We start from the raw sequence: 27,500 nt of genomic DNA, 5'->3' as shown, positions 1-27,500 counted from the left end.
AAATGTAATCAATTCTAGTTGCCAAAATGCATTGTCTTTTTTTGTCCTGTTTATTGCGCATCGAAATAATTCTTTGTACTTTCTTAGTACTATGACAAATTATTTAGCAATATCGCACACATTGCTCTTTTTTTTTATTTGCTGCATTTTTTTCTTCAGAGAACAAAAATATTTCATCATTTTATCTTGGACTCTTATTAGGCATGAATGAGCCCTAAATGCTAGAGATGGCTATTCAAATACAGGAAACAAATGAGTGAAGAATTGTTAACCCTCTCAAAAATATCATCGGGAGACGCATTTGAACTGAAGGCCAATATCCTTCCATAAATACAATGATGTGCTCAAAGTCCACAGTGAAAAGGTTTCTGAAAGCATGTGGAAAGAGTGTAAGAGAGAGAGAGAGAGAGAGAGAGAGAGAGAGAGAGAGAGAGAGAGAGAGAGAGAGAAAGGGAGCGAGTTGTGTATTCACACGGCCTATTGTGTTCTCTAAATCAGCTTTATTTCACTCAGTGTGGCGTAATCGCCGGATCACACAAACGCTTCTTTAAAAACAAAAAGAAAAACATTGTTAAGACTAATTAGGAGCCGCCGATTCTCTCTTTCATTTTTTAATGAATCCTATTTTTTTAATTCAAGTTTTAATTCAATTGCCGGCTCGCATGCAATGAACTGGCGAAACCAAAATCAGGAAAAAAATAAAAAATTCAAAGGCAGTGTAATTAAGGGCTGCATTAGCAAACGGCACATAGGGGATGAATCTAAGAAGGTCTAAGAGGAATCAGCTGAAAGATCTGCAAGCTTTAAAAGATACATTATTGTAAAAATAAAAAAAAAACTTCTCTGCCTTAACTCTTTTTCAGCTTCTTGAACCTTCGAACCTGTGGTTGAGTCCAACTGTAATCTCAGAAATGGCATTAATCAAGCCAGGGCCTCGCACGATTCTGACAAACATTAAACACAGTAAGCAGGCAATTATGTATGCATGATTTAATCGGCAACTAATTAATATGCAAATGTATTCATATGTTAGTTACTAAATTAAAAATGCAAAGCAGTCCTTATGGTGAATCTGTGATTTCTGCACAAACATGGCGTTTGAAAATAATGAAAGAAAAAAATAGGGAGAGAAAAAAAACCATTCAGACTTTTTTTTTTGTTCTTTCACATGGCAACCTGTTGCTGTTGTGAACAAGTATTTTTATTTAATTATTTAATTATTTTTTATTTATTTTATTTTTTAAACCAAACTGAAGACATGAAAATGTTCTGAACACAGATTGTTATGGTGTATCACTAGAAATTAAAATAGTAATGATAACACTGCAAGGTTAGAAGGATAAAAATAATAATAATAATAATAAAAATAAAAAATAAAAACCAAGCAAGCAGTGAAGAACACAGCGTTAGTTGAGTTTAGTTTAGTTTAGCTTCCAGGCTGAATGACACATGAGCACTCTCAATCAGATTCATTTCAACTCTGGCTTTGTTTAAGCAGCAGTTGGCGTGCGGTTAGAGCTAAAAGCTAAAAGGGCTAAGGGGCTGCACTACCTGCTCGGCTGCTGTGAAGGATTGTGGGAGATGAATAGAGGGGTCAGGTAGGGGATAATAGACTCAGAAAACCCCTTTACACATACACACAGAGGGGAGCTGACATACACATACACACACACACACACACACACACACACACACACACACACAAACACAAAGGGGCAGAAGGAAGGCTACCTGGGTGGGCAATTGACCCTAGTGTTTTATAGCTAAAAGACTCAAAGTTGCTCTCTCTCTGTCTCTCTGTCTCTCTCTCACTCCTTGTTTTTGTTTGTGTCTGACTTTCTTTCCCAGCTTAAGAAATGATTTCATAATTCGTTCCGGTAAGAAAAAGTACAGTGCCATGCCAAAACCTCTTTCCCATCCTCTTTATTGCTCTTTGGATCCTTCATTCCCATCCTCTCTCTCTCTCTCTCTCTCTCTCTCTCTCTCTCTCTCACACACACTCCTCCTCTTTTGGCATAAAGTGAACTTTCCCTGCAGTGTTGATGCTGCTGCAGCCCGAACTCTCCCCCCGAAACCAGGGCTTGTGGGAGACGCTTCTTTGATGTGGGGGGGATACATTTTAATGTGGCACAAGCCGCACATTTTTATTATTATTTAGTAGAACTGATAACAATATACTCCTTTATCATTATCTAATATTCACATGGTCAATACACAAAGCTTGGACAAGGCAAACCTTCACCATGCCAAAAAAATGTGGTGAAATTGAAATGGAACTGATGACTGTCACTTCGCTTTTTGCCAACTCTTATTGTCCATCCTGCCATCTCTCCCTCTCTCTGTCTCTCATTTTCCTCTTTCTGTCTTGATATAAATTTTTTTCTGAATATCTTTCAGTCACCAGTGAAATAGTCATGACCGACACTTGCTCTCCTCTGCAACACCATCAGTGTTCAATATTTAGCTACCTGCCACTGTCTATAACATAGATGTCTATAGCATAATTTAAATTATTAATAATAATAATAATATTAATAATGAGTTGTTACTTTTAATAGTCTTCTAAATATAAATTGTGATAGTACTTTATAACAATATTGTAGAACATAAAGCAGATTAGTTTTAAATATTTTTGTTTATAATCATAATGGTAATTATAACACGTATTCTGATTGTGATTATTTTAATTATAATAATAATTATTATTATTTGACTATATTTTTTCATTAAAAAAAAATACAAATAAAAATAAAAATCCAGCAGCACAAGTTCTCAGAATAAGTCTCAGCTATATATATATTCCACAAAAATTTTAATATTTGTGCACACTTCTATTTACTGTATGTCCTGACATTAAGTGTAAATTTTCATCAGTCCCTCCAGAGCTACCCTAATCATTCAAAACTTCCAAATATGAAATAATTTAAAACCCCCACCACCCCGTAAAAAACTTGAGTTTCCATACACGAGACCCTTTCCTGCTAACTTGTGTTATAACCATGTTATACACACTAAATAAGCGTTTCCTCTCTGTACACTATAAACTCTCACCACATCACTGTGCACTGAACTCTGACTGGAATCCCGACACTGTCACTGGATGTGAATTCTGCTTTTAGATGATCATCAGTGATTTGATGAAGCTGGTTGTGTAACTCTAATGTCTACATGTGCACCTGAGCATGTGCATTAGATTCTTCAGGACATCCTTATGAAATGAATTCTGCAATAACACACATATACATATATATATATATATATATATATATATATATATATATATATATATATATATATATATATATATATATATATATATATATATATATTTTTAATCCTCTGCAATATTCTCAATTTATTTATATTTACATTTTTGTCACAATACAGTTTTTTTTCTCTCCTTTGTATTTAAAATGTATGTATTTGTGAAATAAACATAAAATAACTTTAAATATTACTTACATCATACAATAAAATAAAAGCATGAGTTTCTATTTCTGTGAATTTGGCAATGCAAAAAAAAAAAAAAAAAAAAAAAAGATTTAATATAATAATAGTCCCACAGAATGACTTTTTCCAACAAGAAACACTGAACAGTTGTGTAACACGTAATGCTCCTGTCACAGACAGCATGAGGAATTCATCACTGAATGACTACATTACTTTTTTCCCCCCTTTGGCCAAAAAATTCAGAACCGCTCTGTTATCTGCAGCTGCAGCCTAACAAAAGTTCCCATTGTAAAATGTGAGTGTAAACAAACGGGATGGCGCTAATTTGATTAGTAGGAGCTCTCACAAGATGGCTGCCTGTGCGTTAAACATGGTGATGATGCTCAATGGCAGAGACAAAACAGAAACAAAACCTATACAAACATAAAAAAGTATGCTTTGGATAGAGTGTAAGGAAACCTAACACATGCTCTGAAAAATATCTTTGCTGTCTTATTTATTCATTTCAATTCACCTCAACCTAACAGTGAAGCATCCTTATGATTGTATTCACTCTGAGCATTCTAATCAGTCTCTATTAATTAGCTTCAGAATCAATCGATCAAACATCAATCAATTAATCAGTTAACTAAGATTAGTAAAGAGAGCTCTTACTATTCTGTTGTTTATTTTATAGAATCAGGTTTTTATAAATAACAAATTGTTCATAACACTAAAACGTTTTTTAGGTATGTAGTTATTTCATAGGTGGTATGATTTTATTTATATTTACACAAACAATGATGTTTATTCTTTTATTTATCATGTTTAATAGCTTTCTCTCTCTCTCCTTTGTGTGTCTATATATATATATATATATATATATATATATATATATATATATATATATATATATATATATATATATATATTAAATATAATAATTCAAATCCTTATAAAATATTTGATCCTCAATTAAAATCTATTGATCATTTAATGTGCTGTTCTCCACTATCTCAATATACAGAAATGTTTCTACACACACACACACACACACACACACACACACACACACACACACACACACACACACACACACACACTTCTAGACCCTTGTCCAAGCCGAAACACCTTCCATACGCTTTCTTCCTGATAATATATTCCGCTTTTCTCGAGCGTTTGAAGGGATTAGCATTTATTAGCGGGACTTGTCTCAGATATGATTGCATTTTTGACAGCGAAGGCAGAAAGTGCATCGCTTTTACTCTTTTCGGGGAAAAAAATGGTAGTGTGAGAGTCACAAACATCCTCCTTTTTTCTTCTATAGACGTGTGGAGAGCAGACATTTTCCCGACTGGGAAAATTTGGTCAGATGCCAATAACCCGACATGCCCGCGGTCAGAGAACGTCTGCTCTCTCTCTGTCTTTCACACACACACATACACACGCAAATAAAAAACAATATACAATACCCCTCTGTGTTCATCCTTAAATGGATTAAATGAAAACTACTTTAACTTCCATAATCTTAATTCAAATTATTAGTTCATCTTTGTAACGTTTTTTAGCGTTGATGTCACGCAGAGACATTTCTAAAGAGTTTTTTCCCTAACGGTGTAGCTGAATCTGCAGGGAAATGGACACACAGCTGTTTCTGTTCTTTAACCCCAACCCTTCCCACAATACTTTTTTAAAATTCGTTTAGGGAAGAGATGAAAAAATGTATGAAGTCATCTAATGGTACATTCTGCTTCAGCTCACACATAAATCTGAACTCTTTCATTCTGCTTCTTTCAACACACACACACACACGTCTGCCAAATGCCATAAATGTAAATGTACGCGCGCACACACACACACACACACACACACACACACACACACACGATTATTCTATATTTTCAGATCAATAAAAATAGCAGACAGGATTAATATGGTGCTAATAACATTGAGTAATTTTTTAATGAATTGACTGAAAAAGGAGTGTTATGTATGTGTGTTTCATTCATAGAACTGTGAGATCAGCATGAGCATTAAATATTCATTTACAATTTTTAATTTGTGCAAAAGTTTCGAATGTGAATATTATTTGAGATTATATATAAGAAATGTGTTCAATTGTAGGTTAATCTAAAATCTTATAAAAAAAAAAAAAAAAAAAAAGACGACCGAAGATAAATGTTTTAACATGATGCATAGACGCCATTAAGTCTAAAAGTTCTCGCCTGAGAAAATAAAACACGCTTGCACACACACACACACACACACACACACACACACACACACACACACACACAAATACATACTGTATATACACATACACTCCATCCATACATGATTTCCACTCTCTGGTTCCTAAGACAACGTGGACGGTGACAGCTGGTGTTGCCGCGGCCATTTTATTTTTCCCCCCTCAAGTTTTGGGCCCTGGCCAACACCTCACTGCCACCCGCTCAAGAGCCTGTCAATCAGTCCCATCACCATGGAGACACATTTCTTTCCCTCTCTCACTCTTTTCTTTTCCTATCCAATCTCTATAAGAACACTCTGAAAATGGCAGGTCTTGGATTCACAGTGGTGTTTTGGGGGTCTGATGTTTATTCAATGTTGTTTTTTGGGTTTTATTTTTGCATTACTTATGTTGCTCATGTTTCCCAGCATGCTCTACCTTTCTTGCCAGCCTGAGAGCGGTCTGGGAGGCCAGCTGGAGCGGCCAGCAATTACGTTTAAAACGTAGAGGAGAAACAGACAGTCAGTGAAAGGGGACTAGCAGTAGCTCGACTGTCTGGAAATGTCATCGAGGTGCATGAGCTCAGCGACACACCAGTAAAGTGCCATCAGCTCTTATAAACCTCTTTTATGCTTTATTAAAACACTTTATTGCAGTGAATACCATTTTCTCACTTTAAGACAAAAAGAGTTTTATGGACGACGACAATGAAGGGTACAGCAGAATGACTGTATAAGCCTCTAAATAAAGGGTATTGTGTGGATATCATCCAATAGAAACTGCTGATCTAATTTGATATATTTACATTTTCCATCTAGTAGACACATTCAGTGAATTTTAAATAACGCAAAATACAGCCAAAGCACACAGCAGAAGAACTGAGGGTTTATGGTTTTACTCGAGGGTCCAAACTAATTTCCGCTCACAGGAATCCAGCACAGGAAACTTTAGCACTGCACTCCGCTTTGATGCTACCAGTCAAAGTAAAAACTCTAACCACCTGCAATCTCTGCTGCATCCTGTAGGGGGCAGACCAGCTCAGGGAACAGGGATTAAAGCACACACAGGAGAATAAGTCCCGACTGTGCCTTCTGCTAGACCTAACTTAATTTAATTAACGCTGTCGACTTTAAACAAACTCTGATATGCACTTCGAGGAGAGAGAACGAAGAGAGTCAGTGAAAATCGAGCATCTCAAGGACAAACTGCAGAGATGCGTTCACATTTCAGAAATGAGTGAGATGTGAAAAAAGTTCCATACTCTGGATTTGTAAAACTGTTAGTGTACAGGGTGATTCTTATACAGAGCTTAAAGTAATAAGCATTGACATTCATGATTTTCATACAAATCACATTCTTTCACATCACTATTTTTTCCTGCTATTCTTATTAATAAAAAAAAACAGTTATGAATTTCATAAAATCAATAATAATTATATAATATCTAAAAAGGTTTTAAATTATATATTTTACATACATATTTATATAGTGTATTGTTGGATTCCCCTGTGAAACTGAATTTATAGGTTGGATAAAGGGCAGCGTGTGGGAAATGTAATAAACTTTAAAAATAAAAATAAATCAATGCCATTATTGAATAACATCTCAAAAATATTGTCTTTTTAAAATGATTCACTGATCTAAAAAAAAAAGTAATATATTCATTATTTTATTGGATATTAAATCAGTTATACAATATTATAATTTAAGGTCTAATGGGGACAAAAATATGTGTCAATATGTGTTCATGATATCAAAATGCACAATACAAATTACAAAGAGAGAGAAAAAAACTGCAATGACCATCTGCTCAGTAAACAAAAACGCACATAAACACCCCTAGAAAACCCCCCATAAATAAATAAATAAATAAATAAATAAATAAATAAATAAATAAATAAATAATATTTATTAAATAAAATAAATCAGCACACACAAACACACACTGAAGCACTGTCAAGCATATACAAAAACACACAGAAATACACACACCAGCGTGGTGCGGTCACACAAACAACAAAAACAAACCACACTGCTGCTTACGGAACTCGTTCATGAGTGACACACTGAGGGGCACTGAAAATCGAAGCCAGGATGTCAAGATCACTTTTACTGAAACTGTTCTATACAAGCTTCATCTTTACATGTGTGACTGAGATGAACAGTAAAGCAAAGTGCTGCTGCACATGCGACTGTCATACATTCAAGTCATTAATATGCAGGCTGATGTGTCATTGCATATAAAAATTTGTATGTGGGAGAAACCGTGTGGATGGTAAAAATATTATTTCACTGCAAAAGAACGGGAGAAATAAAATGCCTGACTTACCGAAGAGGGAAGGCCTGGTGGAACTTTGCGCACTTTCTTTGTCTGGACCTCTGTAAAATCAGAAGATTTTAGTTCTAACCATGAGGCAGGTAATATGCCAGCTGCCAGCTTATGAGAAAAATTTAATAAATAAACAAAATCCAAAACCTAGCTAAACAACCCAAACTGAAACTAACTAGGTTGGGGTTTTTTTTTTCCTGAAAGAGGAGAAGAAGGAGGAGATTTGTGTGCATGTGTGCATGAAAAGGTGAGAATTTCATGAGATATGAAAAGAAGTGCAAATTGCCTGGAGGGCATCAAGGCTCGAACCTGGATGCCTGATTTCTGAAGCAGTACCATATTTAGCTACTTTAAAAAATAAAATTACACTATGTGGAAAGTTTGAGGGCAAACACTGGGGCATTGAACACAGCACAAACTGGTCTAATCAGTTAAATCTAACTTGCATTCATTTTAATAAAAAAAAAACTGGAATAGTTAAGTTCGACTAAAAATACAAACATATGGCACATTTAGAATATATATATATATATATATATATATATATATATATATATATATATATATATATATATATATATACACACACACACACACACACACACACACACACACACACACACACACACACACACACACACACACATTACAATACAATTAGAACCAAGTGACCGATTAAAGGAAAAGGCACTGGATGACATTTTGCTTGTCACCTTCTCTCCTGGAAAAGTAGTGGTGCTTTAAATCAATACAGTGTTTCTCTGTCTGATCACCTTTATTCTAAAAATTCCATTTCTAGTAGGATGGGTGTGGCTTCTTCAAGGATGACTCCGCCCTAATCCACAGGACACAAGCACCGAATGAATGGTTTTGATGAGGGTGAAAATGATGTATGTCTATCACATGTTATGGCTTTCACAGTGGCCAGCTCTCAACTGAACTAAACGTGCACAAGAGCTTTTGGAGCGATAAGACGGCGCTCTCCACTACTATTATCCTCAGAACGCCAACTCGGGGAAAATCTTCTCGATAATCATATGCAGAAACCGTGCCATTAAAGCTGTTCTGAAGGCATTTTATCCAGTGTTTTCCTTTAATTTGTCACTCATCTCTACCTGTGGTAGCTCTCAGAATAATTCCAAAAAATACATTCATTTTAAACAATTTTGTTTTGTGCAGCTAATTGATCAGGCAGAGAGATATGGGGCATGAAAAATAATAATATTAATAATATTAATAATACAATAATAATATTATATAATAATGCTGATTGTAATGATGGTGTGTAATAATCACACAATAAAAATGATAAAATAGTGGTGTTGATGATGTTAATGATGATGAAGACATTACCCATTGAGTCGCTGTGTAGTGGTCTTCGCCGTTGGTTGCTGCTGTAGTGCTGATAATACTGAGAGCCTGGTTTAGTGGGGGAAACCGTCCCGGGACTCACCATTCCCATTTCACCTCCCATGATGCCCTGCTGCACAACACACACAAGTATAACACTTTATTAATATCAATATTTAAATACAGCCATTAAAAGGATTTACTTGTGAATTACATTAACACATAAATTACAAGACAAGCATATAAATCCTTGATGTCAATACATTTAACACTTTCAATACACAACTAATATTTGGATCATTAATCTTTTAAAAACATGTCATAATTATTTTTAATATACTAATATACTAAATAGAAAAAAAAATACCGTAGAATTATTAGGCTCTATAACTAAAACTGTACAAGAATAAAGCTTAAACTCGTTCAAATATTTGTCTGTTAAAACTAGAAGGCTCTTTAGGCAGCGCTCGCATTATTTCTGGGAAAAACACAATGCGAGCCATCACATACACTTTTAAAACCAGAGGTAATCCAAAGACACAAAACCACCAACCAGCATGTTTTTTGGGAGGTAGGAGGAAACCAGAAATCCTGGAGCAAACTGACAAGGACACAAGGAGTATGTACCAAATATAATACATAGAGTAACCAGTGCACTTTAAAGCTTTGACATGGTGGCGCTACCCGCTGTACCACGGCATCTTCAAACTCGATATTAGAACACAATCATAATGAGAAAATTTGTAAATGTTCATTTACTTGGTTCACACAAATCAAAATGAACAATAAAAGACTTTATACAAATGCAACAAAACACAAAAGAAATTTAACAAAAAGGAAAAATTTCACAATTGCCCACCTACAGAATAAAATGTCCAAAAACTGCTTGTTCTTACATTTACATTAGAGTTGTGTATGTTTGTGTGTCAGATGCTAAAAAAGCACACACTTACCCTGAGCAAGCACATCCTCTCATTAATCTCCCTGTTAGGCTTATTCTGAGCTTTCAACTCCTTCTCTACCCACTACAAAATAAATTTCCTATTCAGAATAAAAGACAGAAGTTTATCTGTCCATGCTAAACGTAAGTTTGAAAGAGAGAGAGAAAGAGGAGAACGTGTGTGAGTGAGAGTGTGATGACTCGCCCCTTCCAAAAAAAAAAAAAGTTTGTAGAGTTAACTCGCCTGTTACCGGCCGTTAATTAGTAGATTTGATCGAGGCGCGATAAGTGTTTGATCTAATCTAAATTCCAATCACTGACTTAGACACAACAGACTTTAGTGATGCTCCGCTAGGCCACCATTCACATGCAAAACACCATTAAATGGGCCAATTAAGGGCCACAGGAGCTCCCAACCCCGCCCCCCCATCTTTCACATGTTAAAACAAAAGGGGCCTTGTCTTAAATAAAGTCACTGGCCCCCGTCCCTCCCTCCAGGGTACGTAGTTAAGGAGCTTTTTTTAGTCGGGGTGAAGGGGGCTTCGACTAAAACAAAAGAGTCTCGTCTCGTCTAGTCTCAGAGACACTTTTCTCAAGCCCAGCAATGTCGTCGTGGCAACTAGACAGGAAAAATAAATAAATAATTGAAGGACGTGCCGAGCACTCCCATGGTCAAAGTTGGGCATCTAGGGCATCAATTTCAACAATTCCGTGCCTGCTGATTTCAGACCTGGCACTGCAGTACCCAGCTGGCATCCAGGAGCAAATATTAACAAAGATAAATGAGAAACACCTGAAGCGGCATGAAGGATTAACACTCTGCATTAATAACAGGGGAGCACAATGCCTACTTGGCCACCAAATGATGATTACCAAAAATGGAAAAGACATTAGCATAATTACAAAAGTGCAACAAACAAAAATGTAAACAGTGTGTTGGGATAAGAGGGGGAAATATAGATGGAGGCGGCATAAAGAAAAAAAAAAAAGGAGCAAGTCAGGCAGTGAAGTGGAGGAAATTAGAGAATGTGTGTGAGTGAGTAAATAAGCATGTTTCTATGTTAAACTGTCAGAATTATTTATTTATTTATTTATTATTATTTCAAATTTGGTTGTTTTCAGCAAAATTTGGCTCACACCATATTCAGATCCAAAGCAAAAACAGTCTCTTAAAGTTTCAGAATCTTATCGCTTAAGTCTGAACCTCCTTCATGTTCTCTGTGTTACTGTACTATTACACTAGAAACCTAGGCGACTCTTTACTTGTGGAACCATGGTGACAACATGACTTATGAATGAGTGTTGTGTAAGTAAATTCCTGTGCATGTGTGCCACAGCAAAGTCTTCCGCTGCAGTCTGTCAGCTCCCTCTGTAGGGAATTGAGTCCCAAAGGAAAGGACTCGGGAACACCCGAGCCGACACAGCACACGCATGCACAAACACTGACACACTTGCCTTTAAACTGCCGCTAAGCCACTTCAAGATGAGAGCGGCATGCCACACTACAGTTCACTCCCTGTCCAACACGCGGTGATCAAACTGCTGCTTAATGACCATAGACAGCTCTCCCCAACACACAACACACACACACACACACACACACACACACACACACACACACACACACACACACACACTCTTTCTTTCAGAGCTCAACAGTACACTGAACTCACTACACATTCACATATGAAAACAAGTTGAGATGCAATAAAGAAAAAAGAAACCCAAATGAAATCTTTTTTTTTTTTAAGTTTGTTACATAAAAAGCTGAAACTGGTCCTTAAGGAAAACTTCAGCCAGAAAACTCTTTACAGAACATGCACACACACATGCACACTGATGAGTAATGAGGAAACAAGTCATGGTACTCAAAACAGTGACAGCCACTTCCTGAAGTGTGGAGGTCAGTGTTGCTAAAGAGCACTATAATAATGGAGCAGAATGTGTGTGCGTGTCTCTCTCTCTCTCTCTCTCTCTCTCTCTCTCTCTCTCTCTCTCTCTCTCTCTCTCTCTCTCTCTCAAGTGTGTATACATTTAAAGCTACAGTATCCAAAGACATCACATACAATTGTAAATAGAGAAGAACCACATATGGCTATATATAAGCATAAACATTTATACATACACTATTTTGTCAAAAGTTTGCAGACACCTAGTCATAAGTATGGCATGTGCTTTTGAGCATCGCACTCCATATTTAGTCCCAATTTGCTCTTGCAATTCCCTCCACCCTCCTGGGAATATGTTCCTATAGACTTTAGTGTGCTTGTGGAGATTCGTGCTCATTTAGACACAGTAAAAAATTTTAGTTTATACAATTTCTTGCTACTGCATCCAAAGACCCTATACAATTGTGGGCCTTCAGCTTTGCAATAACTAAAACTATATACCACCCAAACCTCTCCAACAACAACGCCATTTTTACACACTCCCGCTGGCCCTCGCTCACCTGGAAAACAAGGATTCATACGTATGAATGCTGTTTATAGACTTCAGTTCAGCATTCAACACTATCATTTCTCAGCACCTGATTGGGAAGCTGGGTCTGTTGGGTCTAAACATTTCTCTCTGTAACTGGATCCTGGACTTTTTGACTAGAAGACCTCAGGCAGTCCGAATCATGAACAGCATCTCCAACACATCACACTGAGCACTGGGGCACCTCAGGGCTGTGTACTCAGTCCCCTGCTGTTCACCCTGCTGACCCACGACTATGCAGGTATGCACAGCTCCAATCACATTATCAAGTTTGCTGATGACACAACCATGACACGATGAGTCAGCATACAGGGAGGAGGTGCAGAGGTTAACGGACTGGTGCAAAGCCAACAACCTTTCTCTGAATGTAGACAAAACAAAAGAGATGGTCATCGACTTCAAGAGTCAATTGACACAAATTGACTGTTCCCCTCTGAACATCAACGTCTCCTCCGTTGAGATTTTGGAGAGCACCAAATGTTCAAAGGGCAGAGAACCTCACATAGTCCCTCGACACCAGCTCCGAACAAGGAAAGCCCAGCGGCAGCTCTACTTTTTAGGGATTCTGAGAAAGGCACAGCTTCCACCAAACATACTCACAACCTTCTACAGAGAGACAATTGAGAGCACCCTGAGCAGCTGCATCACTGACTGGTTTGGAAAACTGCACCGTCTCGGATCGCAAGACCCTACAGAGAATAGTGAGGACGGCTGATAAGATCATCAGGGTTTCTTTTCCTTCCATAATAGACATTTACACCACACGTTGTGGCTGACCAAACACACCCCTCACACGCACTCTTCACTCTCCTACTGTCTGAAAAGAAGTACAGAAGCATTCGGGCACTCACATCCAGACTGTGCAACAGATTCCCCACTAGCCGTCAGACTCCTCAACATGAAGGAACTGCAGTGATACACACAAAATCAACAGAAAAACAAACAAACAAAAAAAACTGCTGTTTGCACAAACTTCCGTTGAACCAAAAGTTTACAACCAGCCAAATGTTTACATGAACAGTATTTATTTTTCTTAATTTGTATATGGACAGTCCTTTTTTGCACAACCTCTTTACTGTATTTTTGTACACAACCTCATCTTCCTGTATATGGACAATCCTTTTCGCTTAACCAACTGTACTGGTCGGCGCTACTATGTTACTGTTTTTTTCTGTCTCATGTAGTCTCGTTTTTTGTTTTTGTTGCCACTAAATGTCGCACATTGCACATGTGCGCTTTGTGTTGTTGGTTTAGAGTTATGTGTACTTTTGTGTTCCTTTTGCTAATTTATGCTGTTGCTGTAGCACCTTGGTCCTGGGGAAACGTTGTTTCGTTTCACTGTGTACTGTACCGTATATATGGTGGAAATGACATTAAAGCCTGCTTGACTTGACTAACAGTTTGGGAAAAAACACATATGGCTGGGAATGTCAGGTGTCCCAATACTTTTGTCCATGTAGTGTATATACAGTACTGTGAAAAAGTTTTAGGCATGTATGAAAAATGCTGAAAATTGAGAATGCTTTCAAAATATGTCTTAATATAATTTTTTTCAATGAACAAAACAAAAAGTAAATGAACATACAAAAAGGTACTTCTTTTAGATACACTTGCACACAGTTCTTGGAAAACTAACCACAGATCAGACGAAGGCTGCCTGTTTAGGGTTGTTTTACTTCTGCAGGACAAATCTGAGGCCAATCAGATGCTTTCCTTTTAGGTTTGAATGGTGAAACTGCCTGTGCTTCTACATATTCATACACATAGAAACATATATAGATTTAAATACATATTTAGACCAAAAGGAAGTTCTGATTGTTCTGATTGTGATGAACTGCAGTTGGATTGCAAAATTTAAATAAGAAAATCAGTCTACTGGTCATGTTCAGCAAATCAGTATTTAGAGGTACCATAAAACAAGGGCCACTCTAAATCCTGGAGGTAGAGATTTGTGAACATATAAGGTAGGGCCGATAATTAAAAACTACGAAATAAACAGTTTAAAGAGTAAATAAATAGTTATCTTTAACAAATATATATATCTAGTAACAAATATAAATCTCATCTAATATAAATATTAGAGACCTAATCTTGATTGAGACAAAAGGAAACACTAATTCTAACTATTTCTGATGCATCCTTTTAACTCTAGTTAAATAATTACACAGGCAAACTCAAAGATCACTTTATCTACAATCATAATCAAATCTAAAAAAAATACACAAGAGCAGCTATACATATTTTATGTGTGTGTGTGTGTGTGTGTGTGTGTGTGTGTGTGTGTGTGTGTGTGTTGTATGTATGTGTATGTGCGTGCGTGCGCACACTCTGTTGTATGCTTGCTCAAATAATGAATGGTATGATGCAGCTGCTGTGTGTGTGTGTGTGTGTGTGTGTGTGTGTGTGTGTGTGTGTGTGTGTGTGTGTGTGTGTGTATGAAATGTAAACTTTTCTAAATTGCCAGTGGTGTTGATTTAAAGAAACCAGCTCTACCCTGCCCCCAAACCCTCTTTTATCACACACACACACACACACACACACACACACACACACACACACACACACACACACACACACACACACACACACACATACAGAAACTACATCTTGATGACTAATAAAAGACAGAAAGCTTTGATGCTGATGACTCTGCCGCTAGAACTAAGGAGAAAAGAGAAGGACAGAAAAACAAACACTGCATTCATGTGTGTGTGTGTGTGTGTGTGTGTGTGTGTGTGTGTGTGTGTGTGTGTGTGTGTGTGTGTGTGTGAACAAGACGCTGTGTGTGTGTGTGTGTGTGTGTGTGTATATATGTGTGAGTGAAGGTGTCAGGCTCACTAAAAAAGATTCTTGACAGATCGGACCTGCTCTTTATCCACTAGCAGCTGCTGCGGCATGCTAACTGCTAATGTTCTGTTTGATCTGAACACATCTAAACGGGAAAAACCCAGCTCTTTTTATCCTCCGTCTTCCTCCCTCTCTTTCTCCTGCCCCCTCTCTACAGCATGGTTTTAATGACCTCTCCTCTCCAGATCCTGACCAGCCTGCACTCTAACTGCAATTTGCTGTTCTTTTTTCACCTTTTTTGTTGTTTTCCCCAGCACCAAAGCAGCTCAACATCACAAAACAAACAAAAAACAAACAAACACTGTATAGGATCATGTTAATGTCCCCAACATCACATTACAGCACACTAAGATTTGCTGTGTATTTAGCTACACTTTTGACAAAGTGACTTCATGACTGCAATCAAAACATGGACAAAGGGCGATAAGATGAGAAGTGAAAACAGCTCCTAGCAGCACGTCTAATAGAAACGGTGAATATAAAAATAACATACGTGCATAGAGAACATGGCACGAGACGGTTAATAATAAAATGAAATAACCTGTCTTTTTGTCTATGGCAGATGTGTCTAAATTATTACAGGCAGTCTCTGGGGAAGCCATACTGTAGATCTAAAAAAGGAGGGAAAAAAAAAAAAAAACATCTGTTGCACATGCATACTACAGTCATACTACACACATGTGCCAATAAGAGAGAGAAAGAGAGAGAGAGAGAGAGAGAGAGAGAGAGAGAGAGAAAGAGAGAGAGAGAGCACAGCTGCTACACAGTGTCGATGGAAGTAAATGACAGTTTCACATTACTACTGGCACTCAGATCCTTTAAATCTTCAGGCTGAAGAAGCTAAAAAGGTCATCAAAATACACAATCACTTGACAAACATTGAAACTTATAAGGAGTAATTTATCCTGCAGAATTTTTATATTTGTACAACGTCCACTGACAAAATCAGCATACAAATCAAATAGAATAGAATTGAATTAAATATAAGCAACAGATTTCTTAAAGTCAACTGCTCTGAAGATGGCCAGAAATGCTCATGAAAAAGAAGCAGCTGACTCAGGGTCGTGTCCACATCTTAGGTGTACCAGTCTGATGCTCCTCTCAGGAATGTGTGGACACAACAAACAGGTCTGAAACAACTAACACACACAGGCCAACTCACAACTTCTTATCCTGTTTATATCAAATGTGCTGGTTTTTATGCTGAATCATTTTTATAATAACAGCACATACAAACGTACTTGAACAGCAAATGCGCCATATAATCTAAAACTAATGATTTACTGATTAAACAATTGATATGGAAAAGTACGCTCTGTGGAGACTCCAGTGTCAGAGCACTGCTACCGTCCATTTTTGTTCAAATGTAACCAGAACGGTAAAATATTCTGTAAGGAGGCCAAGTTATCCAGTAATCAGACACGAAGACAATCACATTATCAGTTTGTGAGATCCCAATGACACCACAGCATCCATGAGTCAAAAAACAGAAATTGGTCATGCTCCCTGGGGTGAAGAAATGGCATACTCTCTTTCCCCTATCAATCACAGTTACACTAGCTAATCGTGAATGTCTTGGAACTTATGGGGCCTGAAACTATGGCCCACAAACCAACTGACAGTGTGCCCCAACATTTAGAACAGTGCAGAGACTTTACCAAAAACATATTTAGAAAATTGTATTTTAAGTATATGTTTTACTCATATCTGTAGGCTTTCAAACAAAAATGTCCCTTAGTTATTAATGGAGGTCGAGGCACCGATAGTTGATTGGCTATCAGCAGAAAGCCATATCGATTGTTTTTCCAGCTTTTGGTCTGCTTTTGTTACGAGAGCGGGCCCCTACAGGTAAATCACTGATGCCACTATATTTGCCACTATATACAGTGGGTACGGAAAGTATTCAGACCCCCTTCAATTTTTCACTTTTTGTTATATTGCAGCCATTTGCTAAAATCATTTAAGTTCATTTCTTTTCCTCATGAATGTACACATAGCACCCCATACTGACAGAAAAACACAGAATTGTTGACACTGTTGCAGATTTATTAAAAAAGAAAAACTGAAATATCACATGGTCCTAAGTATTCAGACCCTTTGCTGTGACACTCATATATTTAACTCAGGTGCTCTCCATTTCTTCTGATCATCCTTAAGATGGTTCTACACCTTCATTTGAGTCCAGAAATTTTTGATTATACTGATTGGACTTGATTAGGAAAGCCACACACCTGTTTATATAAGACCTTACAGATCACAATGCATGTCAGAGCAAATGAGAATCATTAAGGTCAAAGGAACTGCCTGAAGAGCTCAGAGACAGAATTGTGGCAAGGCACAGATCTGGCCAAGGTTCCAAAAAAATTTCTGCTGCACTTAAGGTTTCTAAGAGCACAGTGGCCTCCATAATCCTCAAATGGAAGACGTTTGGGACGACCAGAACCCTTCCTAGAGCTGGCCGTCCGGCCAAACTGAGCTATCGGGGGAGAAGAGCCTTGGTGAGAGAGGTAAAGAAGAACACAAAGATCACTGTGGCTGAGCTCCAGAGATGCAGTCGGGAGATGGGAGAAAGTTGTAGAAAGTCAACCATCACTGCAGCCCTTCACCAGTGGGGCTTTATAGCAGAGTGGCCCGACGGAAGCCTTTCCTCAGTGCAGGACACATGAAAACCCGCATGGAGTTCTCCAAGATGGTGAGAAATAAGATTCTCTGGTCTGATGAGACAAGATAGAACTTTTTGGCCTTAATTCTAAGCGGTATGTGTGGAGAAAACCAGGCACTGCTCATCACCTGTCCAGTACAGTCTCAACAATGAAGCATGGTGGTGGCAGCATCATGCTGTGGGGGTGTTTTTCAGCTGCAGGGACAGGACGACTGGTTGCAATCAAGGGAAAGATGAATGCGGCCAAGCACAGGGATATCCTGGACGAAAACCTTCTCCAGAGTGCTCTGGACCTCAGACTGGGCCGAAGGTTTACCTTCCAACAAGACAATGACCCTAAGCACACAGCTAAAATAACGAAGGAGTGGCTTCACAACAACTCCGTGACTGTTCTTGAATGGCCCAGCCAGAGCCCTGACTTAAACCCAATTGAGCATCTCTGGAGAGACCTAAAAATAGCTGTCCACCAACGTTTACCGTCCAACCTGACAGAACTGGAGAGGATCTGCAAGGAGGAATGGCAGAGGATCCCTGAATCGAGGTGTGAAAAACTTGTTGCATCTTTCCCAAAAAGACTCATGGCTATATTAGATCAAAAGGGGGCTTCTACTAAATACCGAGCAAAGGGTCTGAATAATTGGGACCATGTGATATTTTAGTTTTTCTTTTTTAATAAATCTGCAACAGTGTCAACAATTCTGTGTTTTTCTGTCAATATAGGGTGCTATGTGTACATTCATGAGAAAAAGAAATGAACTTAAATGATTTTAGCAAATGGCTGCAAAATAAAAAAGAGTGAAAAATTTAAGGGGGTCTGAATACTTTCCGTACCCACTGTATATGCCACTGAGTGCTATATTATATTTATAATTTATGATTTATTAAATATCTAATTATATTTATTAATTAATATATATTTATTTCCTTTAGCACATGTCCATGATTCGGTTTTATTATTTTTTATTTTTATAATACAAATTAAGACTATTTTTGTTGAAGTGTTATGTTTGGTTTTTATCCTTTTTAAATCTACTATCAGTTGGCATCTATTTATTACCATAGCCTAATTATTTGTTAGATTTACCCAACAACCATATGCATAAATAATTAAATGTTTTTATTTCAATAGCAATAATTATAAAAAATATATATTATAATGCTACATAACTCTTTAAAAGTAATGCTCATTTGTCTGTATGGTGCAAAACAAAGGTGCTTAAGGTGCTGGGTTACTGAACGGAAGTTCGGGAGTTCAAGCCCCGGTATTGCCAAACTGCCACTCAAGTGGCTTTGAGCAAGGCCCTTAACCCTCTGTTCTCCAGAGGTGCCGTATCGTGGCTGACAGTGCGCTCTGACCCCAGCTTCACTGTGCTGTAATGTATATGTGACAAATAAAGGCAATTCTTCTTTTCTATAAAATCTCTACAGTAATACTCCTAGTAACTCCAGCCCATGTCCGACCCGGCCTCCCATTAAATAAACGAAAAATGAAAATGAAAAAGAAAGTTGGGGGACCCATGGTCTAGAGGGAAGGACATGTTAACCCTACTTTTACTCCACATGGCAAGTCATTTTTATAAGAAACCAGGACCAAATTTAAAAAAAATGGGAGAAAAAGAAACAGAGGCTTATGAAGGGGCAACATTTTTTTTAAAGTTTACCATTAAAGATCTGCTACACATTATTCTTATTATTATATGTATTAACTTTCACTTATGATATATATATCATAAGTGAAAGTTATATGTATAAAATTTCACTTATAACAAATACATATATGATAGCAAATGTTGACTCAACCTGTCGATTGAATAGACTCAAAATGAACTGTAGTTGAAAACGATTTACTACGTTTTTACCTCTGAATATTTTTTATATATTAATATATGATTTTGAACATGGACTGCACGCCAGACATCAGTGCCTGACCACACTAACGCTCTTGTGCATAATGAACACAAATCCCCATAGTCACTCTCCAAAATCTAGTAGAAAGCCTTCTTAGAAAAGTAGAGGTTATTATAACAGTAAAGTGAGACTACATCAGGAATAGGATGTTTATAAGTGTGATAGTAATTATTATTATTATTTTTTTTTTATTTTAAAGTGTTCTGTACTTGCAGCTTAAAAATAAAATAAATAACTGCAAACTGTGTGTGACAAGTCACATGCATAAACTGCCTACACACACACACACACACACACACACACACACACACACGTGCACACACACACACACACACACACACACGCACACACACCATTAGTAACCAAACATATCACAACACCCCAATGTGCTAATTATCATATGCACATAGCATTAGCCTGAAAGACACCTGAACACACTGACTGTTGATACATCGCACGTCTACCCACACGCTCCGACAACAACGATCAAACACCTTTAATATAAAACACACAGAATCATTTGCACCGTTTTTGCAAATTTACCTTCTTTCACACTGCACTCATGCAGGATGCCAAGGTATGTGCCACTTTTTGTAAAACTCTTGAGAGGAATTGTGTGTGTGTGTGTGTGTGTGTGTGTGTGTGTGTGTGTGTGTGTGTGTGTGTGTGTGTGTGTGTTAGTTATTTATCTACCATTTAATTAAGTCTATGTTACATGTTTTTTTTGAAAAAAATAAAAAGATTGGTAAGTTTTAGTATTGTGAATAGCCCAATCGTGATCACAACTGCCAAATAAAGAGAGTGTGACAAAGTGTACATTTGTGTGTGTGTGTGTGTGTGTGTGTGTGTGTGTGTGTGTGTGTGTGTGTGTGTGCGCATTTGTGTGTGCGCATGTGTGTGTGTTTGTGTAGAGAGGAGAAAAGAGCATGTCTGAGAGTCCTCACATTGATTTGTAGCTCCCATCACCCTGTGGAATGTTAGAAAAATGAAAGAGGAGCTGGATGAGAAGAAGCGACAGGTGAAAAAGAGAATGGTAGCTTTTAAGCGTGCGTGCGTGCACACACACACACACACACACACACACACACACACACACACGCACACACACACGAGGACACGGGGCTTTTTAAAATGGAGCCCTTAACAAGGGGCAATTAACACGTTAACATGCAACAGGGAGACGAAAACTCTGAAAGACAAGCAACCAAATGGAGGAGAGGAGTGATAAGCATCTCATAGCAAATCACCACCCATGTAAAAAGGAGAAAAAAAAGAAAGAAAAGGAAGACAGGAAAGAGGGGGAAAAAGTGTGAATTGCCTCTTTTTCACAGCCAAAAATAACCCGGTAAACATCTCAAGTGGAACTGCTGTAACACAAACACTAAATATGAAGTAAAAGTCTCAAACACTGTCAAATCGCCTGTTTAACACAAGCGAGCGTTTTGGGAATGAAACCAAAGCAGACGATTTGACGGCTTTATTCAGAGCGTTTCACATCGCTAAGGCAGCTAAGTCAATGTGTATATATTCAGAGACCCCAAAAACCTGTCTCAATGTAGCGTAATGTTCGAGGAGGAACATTGAGGAATGAAGTTGAATCGGCTTTTAATCTTAAATACTGTTAACAGCTCATTACCCCATGACCTTGAAACCGAATGTAAAATAATATGTTGAGATTTGTCATGCTGTGTGTGTGTGTGTGTGTGTGTGTGTGTGTGTGTGTGTGTGTGTGTGTGTGTGTGTGTGTGTGTGTGTGTGTGTGTGTGTGTGTGTGTATACAGTTTTGCTCCTATATACAAATGTATAGATGTGTTTCATTTTTTATTTTCAATTGGCCTAAAGAGGCAATAAACACATAAGTAGGGTTGCAACATTTCTGGAATTTTCAAAACTGGAAACTTTCCATTGGAATTAAAAGACATATATGGGAATTAACAGAAATTTACAAAATTGAAGGTATATAGCCTATAACAAGGAACTTAAATGTAGTTATCATTTAAGAAAAAATAATCTTACAGGATAACCTTGGTTAAAACAACCAGATTTAATGCATTTTATTTGAATTTCTACCCTGAACATTCATCAATCACAATTACTGCAGGGCTGCTGAGCCCAAACCCCTACATGCACTATGCATTCCTCCATAACATAAGAACATTTCTTGAATCCTGCAAGTATTCACGTAAATTATATAAATATTGCATACATTTATGTTTTAAACTTCCTTGTGCTGTGTATAAGCTATTGTGCAACAAAATTATACTAATAATAAAGTATGTCATTTAAAAAAAAATCTATTAGGTTGCAAGCTAATGATATTAGGATGTCAGCTTATGAACAAACTAAATGTTTATATTCATGTCTGTATATGTTACTGTTTATTAAAATTTCCCCACATTTCTAATTAATTCCAATCAATTCCCAATTTGGTACTACTACTACTACTTTCTTTCGCCTTCTCCCGTTAGGGGTCGCCACAGCGGATCCTCCGCATGTTTGATTTGGCACGTTTTACGCTGGATGCCCTTCCTAACGCAACCCTCCCCAATTTATCCGGGCTTGGGACCGGCACTGAGAGTGGCTGGGGATGGTTCCCTGACCGGGGATCGAACCCGGGTCGCAGCAGTGAGAGCGCTGCATCTTAACCACTAGACCACCAATTCCCAATTTGGCATTTTTCCCAAATTCCCCAGATTAAGTTCCCATAGAAAGTTTCTGTAACTTTTGCAACCCTACACACAAGTCCCCATGGTGATTAAACTAGTGCCTCAAACACACATGCGTGTGTGTGTGTGTGTGTGTGTGTGTGTGTGTGTGTGTGTGTGTGTGTGTGTGTGTGTGTGTGTGTGAGTTAGTGTGCATTCTATCACCTTTAACAATATTGTACATCCTTAGAAAGTACATTGGAACACTGACTACACCCCAGGCTTCCTTGAGCTAACAGTACCTGACATTCCTTGTAGCTGAATGAGCACAAATCTCCACAACCTCAATCTATAATCTAGTGAAACATAATATCACATTGGAAATAAATGTGGAATAGGATGTTAAAAAAACACATTTGAATCTTATGGCCGGGTGTCCACAAGCTTTAGCCCATAAATTTATCGCAGGTAACAGCTATCTTACTTACCATATCATAATCAGTGTTTCTGAGTGGTGCAACATAAAACATATAAATAAAAATGATTTTTAAAACCTACTATAGGAAGATTGTAAGGTTGAATCCTAAATTACATTGAGAGCAAATTTCATTGTGTTCTTTGCATGCAAGGGATGCATTGTCACTCTCGCCATTATCAATCAAAGTGACACAAACTAATCACAGACAGCTGTGAGTTCATGCATGTGGAAGCAGACATGCAGTGCTTTCCTCAAAGTGTGTTATGCTGCCCTGTGAGGTAGCATCAAAGGCATTTAGAAACCCCCCACAACTCCCAACAAGTTGGCTTTGTGTGTCTCAGAGCAAGCACGTTTTTGCCTAACCCAATAATAACACTAATATGATGATATAAGGATAAGATTATTATATATACAGTAACAAGCATCTAAAAGAAGTAGAGGAGTCTGACCGTATCTGGCTACATGAATAGACCAAGTTGTAATCATGTTACTCACTGCAAACATTATATAATTGAACAATATGGCTCCCAGCAATTTATGTTATTAAACTTGAGCTTATCTAGCATGTCTTATCATCATCATCATCATCATCATCATCATCATCATCATTATTATTATTTTGACAGTTATAAAGGCACACGTTTCACTATGGAATCAAATAAATAAATTCACAGTCCACAATCCACAGTATGCAGAATGTAGGCTCTTTTATCACTTATAAATAATTATATAACACCAATGTTTTGGTTCATCTGTTCATAAAAAACAATGCCTGCTTGGTTATATCTCATGTCTGACTACTGCACAAATTTAGAATGAACTCAATATGTGCATGAACCTCAACTCTGAATTTGACCTTGCATGATGAAATCTAATTGAAGTGTGTCCAGTCTAAACACTACAGGAACGCAGTAATATCCGCACGGGCTATCTTTCTACATGGTTTGTAAGATTTCTACCGCCACAGCTTTAAAAAATGAAAACGGAACGTTTTATGCAGTCTGGACATTTGAGAGATTTGGCTATATCCCAAATCCCTGGAAAAGGCCAAATCTCGAACTTTAGCAGGTGCATGCGGGACACTTTCATTATTCACTGCACGTCTGAAATAATGCATATCTTGCTCAAACCTGAACACTGGATACAAAAACCCGGGTTATTTGAAGCAATAAAAGATAACCTTTGTGACAAGAAATTATATTAATTTTGGCAAGAGGAAAAATATGATTTCGGACAATGTTTCTTTTTTTGACTAGGAGCACCGAAAGGAGGACTGAGATTTAAAGAAGTAATAAAGTGTGGATAAGAAAGTTTTACGAAAGCTTTAAGGATCGGATATGCTCTCTCTCTCTCTCTCTCTCTCTCTCTCTCTCTCTCTCTCTCTCTCTCTCTCTCTCTCGCTCTCTCTCTCGCTCTCTCGCTCTCTCTCTCTCTCTCACTCTTGCTTAATCACATGCTCTTTCTGATGGCTCTGCCTTGTCAGCTGTCAAAAAAAGATTGATTTAAAAAGAAGTTAATTTTTCATAAGTGACAAGACCCCAATGTAGCACACCCATTTCAGTGTGTAGATAAGGGTCCTTCCCAACTGCTATCCAAATGTTTTTCACATATATAAAAACAGATACCTGATTCTGTAAAGGAGCAGCAAAATAAAACATGGGGCAGAAATTCTGCACAGAAAAATTAAGAAAAAAAGGAGTAGCAGAAAGTCAAAAGCATTTTTTTGAAGGATGAAAAGGGTCTCGTACCTGATGGCACCCATGTAGGTTTGAGTCACGACTGTACGAGTATGATGCTCTTTCTGTTTTACCTGTTCAGAGAGAGAGAAAGAGAGCGAGTCATTAGTCAGAGATTTAACACCTGCAGCTTGGAAACATTTTACACACACACACACACACACACACACACACACACACACACACACACACACACACACACACACACACACACACACACACACACACACACACCAAGCTTTGTCAAAGTCCCTCAGTGGAGGGACCTAATTATATATGAACACATGCTGCATTCAAATTTACCATACTACTCTTGGATTGTAGCCAGACCCTGTGAGGTCAGGACCGAATGCAGCTCTGAATTTGTATTAAAAAAAAAGATTGTTGTGTTAAGAACTAAATGTGTTTGCCATGAATACGTCTAAAACCACCTCATCTAATAATACTATTTATTTGGTTATACATTAGAATCTCATTAATTTTATATAAAAAAATTATATATCTATATATATATAAAACATTGTTTGTACTGTCATCATCATCCATACATTTTCTACTTTTTTTCCTTCATTCTCATTAGCAAGTGAAATCTGTTTAATCTCTGTGGAGGAGGAAAGAATGGCACATTTTGGATCAGATTATAAATAATTATAAATACAAACTATACATTTATTCAAAAACATAAAACACTCACAATGCAAACATGTATTCTTAAAATATAATAATAACAATGGATTTTTATTTAATGTAATATTAAATGTATTCAGAATTACTGTCACAGCTTGTTGTCTTCTTACATCCAAATTAATGCAAGCTTCACATGTGGACAAGATTTAATTTAAAACTGTGCACTTCATGAAAAATAATTCAAAAACACTTTGTAATGATATACAGTGAGGAAAATAAGTATTTGAACACCTGAGAAAGTCAATGTTAATATTTGGTACAGTAGAGTTGGTTGGCAATTACAGAGGTCAAACGTTTCCTGTAGTTTTTCATCAGGTTTGCACACACTGCAGGAAGGATTTTGTCCCACTCCTCCACACAGATCTTCTCTAGATCAGTCAGGTTTCTGGCCTGTCGCTGAGAAACACGGAGTTTGAGCTCCCTCCAAAGATTCTCTATTGGGTTTAGGTCTGGAGACTGGCTAGGCCACGCCAGAACCTTGATATGCTTCTTACAGAGCCACTCCTTGGTTATCCTGGCTGTGTGCTTCGGGTCAATGTCATGTTGGAAGACCCAGCCTCGACCCATCTTCAATACTCTAACTGAGGGAAGAAGGTTGTTCCCCAAAATCTCGCAATACATGACCCCGGTCATCCTCTCCTTAATACAGTGCAGTCGCCCTGTCCCATGTGCAGAAAAACACCCCCAAAGCATGATGCTACCACCCCCATGCGTCACAGTAGGGATGGTGTTCTTGGCATGGTATTCATCAGTCTTCTTCCTTCAAACACATTTAGTGGAATTATGACCCAAAAGTTCTATTTTGGTCTCATCTGACCACATGACTTTCTCCCATGACTTCTCTGGATCATCCAAATTGTCATTGGCAAACTTAAGACGTGCCTGGACATGTGCTGGTTTAAGCAGGGGAACCTTCCGTGCCATGCATGATTTCAAACCATGACGTCTTCGTGTATTACCAACAGTAATCTTGGAAACGGTGGTCCCAGCTCTTTTCAGGCCATTGACCAGCTCCTCCCGTGTAGTTCTGGGCTGATTTCTCACCTTCCTTAGGATCATTGAGACCCCACGCGGTGAGATCTTGCATGGAGCCCCAGTCCGAGGGAGATTGACAGTCATGTTTAGCTTCTTCCATTTTCTAATGATTGCTCCAACAGTGGACCTTTTTTCACCAAGCTGCTTGGCAATTTCCCCGTAGCCCTTTCCAGCCTTGTGGAGGTGTACAATTTTGTCTCAAGTGTCTTTGGACAGCTCTTTGGTCTTGGCCATGTTAGTAGTTGGATTCTTACTGATTGTATGCGGTGGACAGGTGTCCTTATGCAGCTAACGACCTCAAACAGGTGCATCTAATTTAGGATAATAAATGTAGTGGAGGTGGACATTTTAAAGGCAGACTAACAGGTCTTTGAGGGTCAGAATTCTAGCTGATAGACAGGTGTTCAAATACTTATTTGCAGCTGTATCATACAAATAAATAGTTTAAAAATAATATATTGTGATTTCTGGATTTTCTTTTTTAGATTATGTCTCTCACAGTGGACATGCACCTACGATGACAATTTCAGACCCCTCCATGATTTCTAAGTGGGAGAACTTTGAAAAAGAGCAGGGTGTTCAAATACTTATTTTCCTTACTGTAAATATATTCTAGTATTTATTTAATACGTATTTGTTTGGCGTGCACTGCTACAAGAAAAAACATCAGCCTTCTCCCAATTTCTCTGAGTCACCCAGAAGTTTCTGTACAAGGGCATCTTTGGTACACAAATGACAACCTTTCA

At 37.8% G+C, this 27,500-nt stretch overlaps 1 protein-coding gene across 16 annotated transcripts in view; it reads right to left on the bottom strand.

Annotated features, from left to right (window-relative positions):
• The window catches only part of tcf4 (transcription factor 4), a 162,594-nt gene that overhangs the window by 52,770 nt on the left and 82,324 nt on the right, over positions 1-27,500 (bottom strand). For 7 of the 16 annotated variants that reach the window (XM_083564081.1, XM_083564076.1, XM_083564065.1 and 4 more), the window contains 3 exons: positions 25,045-25,106; positions 9,342-9,471; positions 7,989-8,038 (listed from right to left, as the gene is read on the bottom strand). In XM_083564081.1, coding sequence (XP_083420207.1) covers positions 7,989-8,038; positions 9,342-9,471; positions 25,045-25,106 — 242 coding nt within the window. Of the gene's footprint in view, positions 1-7,988; positions 8,039-9,341; positions 9,472-10,291; positions 10,895-25,044; positions 25,107-27,500 lie in introns of those variants that run through there. The other 9 variants (XM_083564077.1, XM_083564074.1, XM_083564075.1 and 6 more) reach the window with 5 other exon arrangements.

The sequence above is a fragment of the Silurus aristotelis genome (genome assembly GCF_946808225.1).
Source record: "Silurus aristotelis genome assembly, chromosome: 16".
Classification (NCBI taxonomy): Eukaryota; Metazoa; Chordata; class Actinopteri; order Siluriformes; family Siluridae; genus Silurus; species Silurus aristotelis.
The sequence above is the reverse complement of the archived record's forward strand: the minus strand, read 5'-3'. Positions and strand labels throughout refer to the sequence as shown.